The following is a 7,310-nucleotide window of genomic DNA, read 5'->3' on the forward strand; positions in this document are numbered from 1 at the left end:
GCAGCTTATATTAACTAACCATGTCTTGACAGTAGCAGATACAAAATTTTCATCCAAAATTAGGTAGAATAAATCCTTTCGAGCAGCAAAAACTGTTGATGTAAGAGATCGAAGGAAACTACCAATTTCATTGGTAAATACTACCTAAAACATTTCACTCAGAAAAAGGTATGCCGTATTTATCCTTCATGTAGGTAATTTCTACCAATTTCGCTAGTTCGAAATTACTCATAATCGATGTTGGCTTAGGCGAACTCAGAAACTGGTAGTCTTTGTACTCATAATTATGTAGCTTCATTTAACCGTGTAGCATTGGCCGATATCGTTTCGATACTTACGGTATCGATACCTTGGGCCCAAATATCGCTATTTCTTATCGATGCAAGCGACTTCGATATAAAGCTGGATCGATACATTCACCCCGATATATTTTTGATACTGAAGAGAAACTATAAAATCGGAAAATATTGTTGATTGCTACAAATTGTCTAACGGAAAAGCCTTGTAGAAGTGCGCGGACATGATCCATCGCGTTAAAGTCTTCTACAAACAGTGCAGAAATTTGGTTTGTGCTCTTTGTGTAAAAGACACCAACAGGATTGAATATACCCGCTCATTTCTAAGGCGGTTTTTCATGCCTCTTGCGAGAAAAATGCTGCCGCATTTGGTAATACTGTCTGTGCAGAGCAAAATCGTAAGCGCCGAGTTTTTGCAAAAAGGCAGGCAACTAAGAATAAGAAGCCAAGATTATCGTCTGCCCTATATTTCAAATAAGGCCGCAGACGCGCGTATGCTATTGCATTGATTTGTGTGTGTTACATATAATTCTGTCACCACTGTTCCATTCTGGTATCATTGGTCTATTGACCGCAGGGATACAAAATATGTAGATTTGTCTTCAAAACGCAGATTAATTGTATTTTTTCCAGAGTCTCTGCAGATTTTTGTCAGAGTTTCTTTATATTTACGCAGACTTTCTCAACTTCCGTGAAAATTTTTGCAGACTTTTGCCTGCGCGAACGCATTTTTTCAAATCACAGACAAATTTTTTCCAGACTTAAGCAGATTTTGTCGGTTTTTCGAATAGCTGCTTACATTTCTTAAAAACACCTGGCATCTCTGATTTTCCGTATTAATGATCAAGAAAAAATGTAGCTTTTCATAGACCTGTTTCAAGTAGCAGGCAGAGTATCGATACATCTGGTATCGATGCTCCGCCCTCGATATTAACCTGGCATCGATACCACCAGGGAAAATTTGTCGATACTCGAGTATCGATACTTCTGCAATTTTTGGCCAATGCTATAATGAACACAACCAGAGGTGCCAAACATTTTTATTTTTCTACAGTTGCCTAGAAAAAATGAAATCGATAGTATCGAAACATTGGCTTTGCGGCGATTGGAAGAAATAATTAGTTTGATTTTAGATTGGTAAAGAACATAATCCTAACTTTCTCAAAATTACATGCTCAACTCATGCTTAGAGCACTATTGACATTCATTCTTAACAGCTATCTTTCAATTTATAATTATCGGTTACATGAACAATAATTTGAAATTGCATTTTCTCATTCTAATCCACCACTATAAGCAGCGTTGTCACTAAGTTTTAAATAAAATCTGGCAAAACGAAAATAAATAAAAAGTCTGGCAAAAATCTGGCCCTCATTGTCGGATAAAATTTCAGACAAAATTCAAAGTGAAGACCTTTTATTGCTCTCGCCGGGTGTAGGTAGGTGAAGGCCAACCACGGCCCGTCCCGCAATGATGACCTTTTTGCGAGACGACGCGGATGAAATCTGGCAAAAATCTGTTTCATTTTCAAATATCTGGCAGATTCTGAGATTTATCTGTTTGTCTGGCGCGCAAACGAAAATCTGGCGAAATCCAGATTTGTATGGCATACTGGCAACGTTAACTGTAAGCAAAACCGTGAGGCGCCCTAATTCCGTTCGGCTCCTTATCCCGTGCTCTTCATATTGAAATGTGAAAAAATGCATAAATTTAAAAAAAACTCGTTTAAAGGGGTTTTCTGTATATATAAAACCATCTTCAAACATATTTTTTGGAAAATCTTATATTCGATATTTTTTTCACATTTTTATAAGGAGTGCGCGGGATAAGGAGCCGCACGGAATTAGGGCGCCTTACGGTACGAGTTTTTTTTTTCATATCTTCACGATTCTACTTTGATTTGTAAAGTTAAAAATACATTTTTTAAATTTTTGCAAAATATACCCCTACCCTACATGGGCAAACTGACTTAAGACATTTCGAGAAGTTTTTCATTCTTCAATAAATAATCGAAGGATGATAAACATTTCTTTTAATCACGTTTAGCTCAATAAAACGCAGCTTTTTTAAATGATACATAAAAACTGGTATATCTTTAGGACACAACTGGAAGCGAAACATAAGGCGTAAATGATTTTCTCATAAAGAACAATACTAAAATTATAAATTCAACATTTTTTAAATTATTCAGCTTCGATCGTCTAATCGTACATATGACTAAAATGATCCTGATACACCTGAATATACGTTTCTTTCTCCTGTGGTGTCATTTCTGCTATCAGCGTATCATTGATTTCATCCAAGGGGTACGGCCTACCGGCTACCGTTACCGTTGGCATATCGTCATCCGAATCGGTGTCCATAATTTCCACTGTGGGGATTTCCGTATTGTCAATGTCTCTTTCGTCTTCGCTACTATCACTACTGGCATCATTGTTAAGCCCTAATCCCTTGATGGCATCGTTCGTTGCACTGCGAGAACTTTGTTTCTCATGCTGCAACAGCACCGACATAATATCATCGGCTTCTCTACGATTTCGTGTGGAGGATATGACACTCGTATTAGTGACCGCCGGAGGTTGAGTGGATGTGAAGGCAGCTTTCTCCAGAATCGATTCCACCGAGTTTTCATCCAAATCGTTAGAAATAACAGTCGACTCCGTCATCCATACAGGACGATCCTTTCGTTGCGTTGCGGTTTCAACCGCGTCCGTATCGCCGATAGTGACATCTACTCGCGTTTCTTCGACAGCAAATCCACTGGTTCGTGTAGCTTCACCGGACCATTGTTCCGATGTGATCCTGTTTGTTGGTTTCGCGACACTGTAATAATAGTTATAAATATTAAACCTTCTCTCACGATTTTTTTTATAACATACCCTCTAATGGTATCGATATCGACTGGTTCCGGTTCTAGAATTTCCGGAGCAAGTTTGATGTCTTCAACTTGTCTTAACAGATCGTACAAAGGTTGCAACTGTTCGTTGAATTTGGCTAATAGCAAACGAGAATCTTTCTTCGGTAATGCAGAACTGTCTTCTTCCACAGTACTTCCGCAATACGTGCACCGAAATTCAGCGGTAGCGATATCGAACAGCTGATCTGCTTCCAGATCAGTGAATGTTTCATCACAGGAAGGACACTTGAAACTGGCGCGACTAGTTGCATCACGTTCTTCGGTTTCCATACGTTTTCGCATATGATCTAGCTTGTACTTGACGACATTTACGAACGTTTTGTAATTGATGAAGTAGTAATTCACCTTTTGTGCTTTTCCATCAGGACCGGTTTCCATTTTTAGCCTGACCTGCAGAAATTTATCATTCTTCAGAATCGATATCCTTGCTCGCAACATTTTTCGTTCGAATTTTAGTAGCTCGCAAATATCGTCCTCCTTCATGCAGGGATTTCGAACAAGCATGTCCACTACCAGGGCGTCCTCGATAGTGTAGAAGCCACGCACAACGAAGCGTGCCAGTTGCTTCAAACTGCTTGGAATCTCTGTCACGTAACGTTGGTCACTCATGGTGGTTTGCTCGGTCGAAGGATCAATTCGTTAGGAGTGTTAAATTTGCGATATTGCAGTGTATTAACCTAAAAAACAAATATCCAATTAGTATCTTCATGGTCCCGAACTAGCTCTGTTATATAAGTTATCGCATGAACAGTTATTGTATGATAGGACTATGTACTCCGCAAGATATCATTTTGACGTTACTGTGGTGCATCTAACCAAAAAAAAATCATACGCTTCCAAATAGTTTATCGACAAAGAACTTACGTTATCAATTAATCTGTGACTTTCAGCTACTTAAATAAATATTGCATTTCAGTCGAATCAACTCGCAGTTAAAACATTTTTGGTGCAAAGAACACCTTATTGAACAAGTTACATTTTCAAAAGGCATGTTTTCCTTCAAGACATCACTTTGAAGTAGATTCCAATAACAAATCATTTAATTGCTTGATAAGGGAGATTGTGATTCATGAATAGGGCAGAGTTTGCATTGATGACTATGAGTTTTTTTTTCCTTCTTATTCGACTTTTGATACTACATAGAAATCAACTTACCCCTTAACGCACGTGTCGTGGCGCGTATTCAGAGTCTAGTCGAGATGACACGATACTCTAGTTCATCCGAGATAGTGAGAGTATATACTCCGACTGCGATTCTCTCTCTCCCGCATACACCTCAATTTTATTTCCCGACCGGTTTCACATGAACACCAACAAACCGAAGTGTATCCGAAGTCGTGAGCTAATTTGACAGCTCGTACCACTCGCAAAGACCGTTGATTGTATGTCTGTTGACCAAATGAATCTTCACGCTTCTATCAGAAGCTCTCTCACTCTCCCGCGAACTTCCACTGTTCAACCGACGGTGCCTGCTTGAAGCAGTGTTGTTTTTCTTCCTCTGGAGCTAGGTTGGAGTTAATCACTGAACTACTTTCCGATCTATGGCCGCCATAGACAAAGTTCGTGTCCTAGTTGTAGGCGATTCCGGTAACGATCAGCATTATTGAACGGGGATATAACTTTTCGATCGAGATTAGGCACTCCTTCAAGCTGAAAATCGCACTTTTTCTAGCCTTCGAGCAAACGTCAAGCACTATAGCGTTTCGCCATGTTGAAAATTACCAGAGCCGCATCCATCAGTTGGCCAGTGATGCCAGTTTCTCAAAGGACTCTCAGATTAATGCTTTACCTCTTCGCGTAATATTGGAAGCTAGGGTGGTACAACAATGATAACATGAAAAATTTTGGGAATCGAATGAAACAAAAAATGTTTCTCCAAACTCCAATACTCACCAAAATTTGAATATACTTAAAAATGTCACTAACATTCTTAATTTTTTTTTCGCTTCAAGGAGTTGGCAAAACTTCTCTCACACATCTGATAGCAAACAACGAGCCACTCACTTCGCCAGGATGGACCGTGGGTTGTGCTTTAGAGGTGAAACTACATGAATACAAGGAAGGCACACCATCGCAGAACACATTCTTCATAGAATTGTGGGACGTGGGAGGCTCGATCAGCCACAAAAACACGCGAGGAGTTTTCTTTAATCCAACCCACGGAATTATCCTGGTGCATGATTTAACGAACAAAAAGAGTCACGAAAATCTCCAACGATGGCTGATTGAGATACTGAACAAGGATGGGAAAGATGCCATGAAAAGTGGCGATACGATTGAGATCGATCCTGAGCAATTTCTCGGATCAACGCAGGTACAGTTGATGGTGAAATACGGAGTATATTTCGTATGCAAAAGAAATTTTTAGTTTAAAAATTTGCAGATCCCCATTTTGGTAATTGGAACTAAACTGGATCTACTGGATGATAACCATAAAAACAAAATTCTGAACAGAACGTCTGCGGGAAGTATAGCCGAGCAATGCGGTGCAGATGAAATATGCCTCAATTGTCACGAAGCAAGAAGTATAGCGGCTGGAACAACGGATGCTGTTAAATTGTCACGCTTCTATGACAAAGTGATTGAGCGTAAATACTATAATAGGGAAACAGGGCGAAAATACGCAGGAGCTTACAATACAGCTTCATTCAATCCGTTCGGAATACCTCCTGCTTCAAATACGACATTCTACAACCAATCGGTACCCGAATCAGTTCCGTAAAATATATTGCAAGCAACTTTTAACCACTTTTATTATTCATTTGAAATGTTTATCCCTGCTTTGACAACTTGAATTTTAACCCGGTGGCCATTTCATCTGCCGACCTCCCAAGAAATGCAAATGTAAATGATAAACCGACTGTGCTCCGTTGCGTCCATCGTTGATTACGACACGAAAACCGTCACCTAGTCCTTGTTCAGCGGCAACCTTTTTACCGACTAACATCAAATGGCCCAGCAGAGCTACATCCTCTTCAGCTGCCTTCGAAAGTTGCGCAATCGGTTTTCTAGGAATCACCAAGAAATGGGTTGGAGCTTGAGGATTTACATCATGAAATGCAACGCACTGAAATGATAATTCAATATGTGTTAGCATGGAAGGAGATAATAAATATCATTTTCACCTTGTCATCTTCATAGATAAAAGTGCAGGGGATTTCCTTGCGTAAAATCTTCCCGAAGATTGTATCCTCCTCGCTTGTGGTGCTGGCCGCTTGGGCCTTTGCCACCTCATCTGCCATTTATATCACCGTATCAGTTATTATTTCGCTTTAGGATAATATTGTTCCGATAAAAATCACGAGTTTTCTCAGTTTTCTGCAATAATAGCAATAATTAAACAAAAATAATGACAGCCGGTCTACACCAGAGATGCCAGATGTTTTTGAAAAATGTCTGCGACTGCTCGAAAAACCGGAAAAATCTGCTTGAAACCTGAAAAAAATTTATTCGTGATTCGAAAAAATTTCGCTCGCGCTGGTAAAAGTCTGTAAAAATCTGCACACATTTTGAGAAAAACTGCGCAAATATAAGGAGACTCTGATAAAAAATCTGCAGAAACTATGGAAAGTCTGTGAATATCTGCAAATCAATAAAAATCTGCACACGAACTCTAAAAATCTGCACATCTGGTATCCCTGGTCTACACTGCGGTTGTCAAAACTGACTGTTAAAAAACGAATCTGCGATTTTGATACACAAAGAGAAATAAAACTGTAAATTTTGTCGACCATGTGTGTTGAGCACAACTGAATTATACATAAATGATATATTTTTATTTTTTCAGATAGTTACGTAACTGAAAAGTTTGCTCCAAATTGAAAACTTGGAGGGGGGTCAGGTTGTTCAGCGTTACGTAACTTTAAGGGGGGAAGTCATATCGAACGTTACTTATTGTTACATAGGGGGGAGGGGGTCTGAATCAAGATTTTTAGCGTTACGTAATTTGTGTACGACGCCTTATCTTACTTAGGGCTCATTCAAATAATACATAACGCGCTCAGGGGTGGGGGGTATTTAGTGAAGCGTTACATTGCGTGTGGCAAACATGTAAAATTGCGTTACGTGGGGGTGGGTGGGTATTGAAAATTGCCAAA

General features: G+C 39.4%; 3 protein-coding genes across 4 annotated transcripts; 1 reads left to right on the forward strand and 2 right to left on the reverse strand.

Annotated features, from left to right (window-relative positions):
- Positions 1–2,489: 2,489 nt before the first annotated feature.
- On the reverse strand, positions 2,490–4,508 carry LOC129725090 (general transcription factor IIE subunit 1). Its single transcript, XM_055680509.1, has 3 exons — positions 4,369–4,508; positions 3,176–3,890; positions 2,490–3,119 (listed from the first exon to the last, which is right to left on the reverse strand). Exons 2-3 carry the CDS (start codon positions 3,820–3,822, stop codon positions 2,498–2,500), a joined length of 1,269 nt encoding a protein of 422 aa, XP_055536484.1. The 5' UTR covers positions 3,823–3,890; positions 4,369–4,508; the 3' UTR covers positions 2,490–2,497.
- Positions 4,509–4,661: 153 nt separating this feature from the next.
- LOC129725091 (rab-like protein 3) lies at positions 4,662–5,958 on the forward strand. Of its 2 annotated transcripts, none has more exons than XM_055680510.1 (3): positions 4,662–4,800; positions 5,166–5,527; positions 5,582–5,958. In XM_055680510.1, exons 1-3 carry the CDS (start codon positions 4,755–4,757, stop codon positions 5,933–5,935), a joined length of 762 nt encoding a protein of 253 aa, XP_055536485.1. In that variant the 5' UTR covers positions 4,662–4,754; the 3' UTR covers positions 5,936–5,958. The 2 variants fall into 2 exon arrangements, with proteins under 2 accessions (XP_055536485.1, XP_055536486.1); XM_055680511.1 differs by having other exon boundaries at positions 5,597–5,958.
- Positions 5,938–6,589, reverse strand: LOC129725092 (adenosine 5'-monophosphoramidase HINT1). The gene is made up of 2 exons (XM_055680513.1): positions 6,339–6,589; positions 5,938–6,280 (listed from the first exon to the last, which is right to left on the reverse strand). The coding sequence occupies exons 1-2, from the start codon at positions 6,453–6,455 to the stop codon at positions 6,011–6,013; spliced, it is 387 nt and encodes a 128-aa protein (XP_055536488.1). The 5' UTR covers positions 6,456–6,589; the 3' UTR covers positions 5,938–6,010.
- Positions 6,590–7,310: the final 721 nt, after the last annotated feature.

Source organism: Wyeomyia smithii, chromosome 2 (genome assembly GCF_029784165.1).
Source record: "Wyeomyia smithii strain HCP4-BCI-WySm-NY-G18 chromosome 2, ASM2978416v1, whole genome shotgun sequence".
NCBI classification, from domain to species: Eukaryota; Metazoa; Arthropoda; class Insecta; order Diptera; family Culicidae; genus Wyeomyia; species Wyeomyia smithii.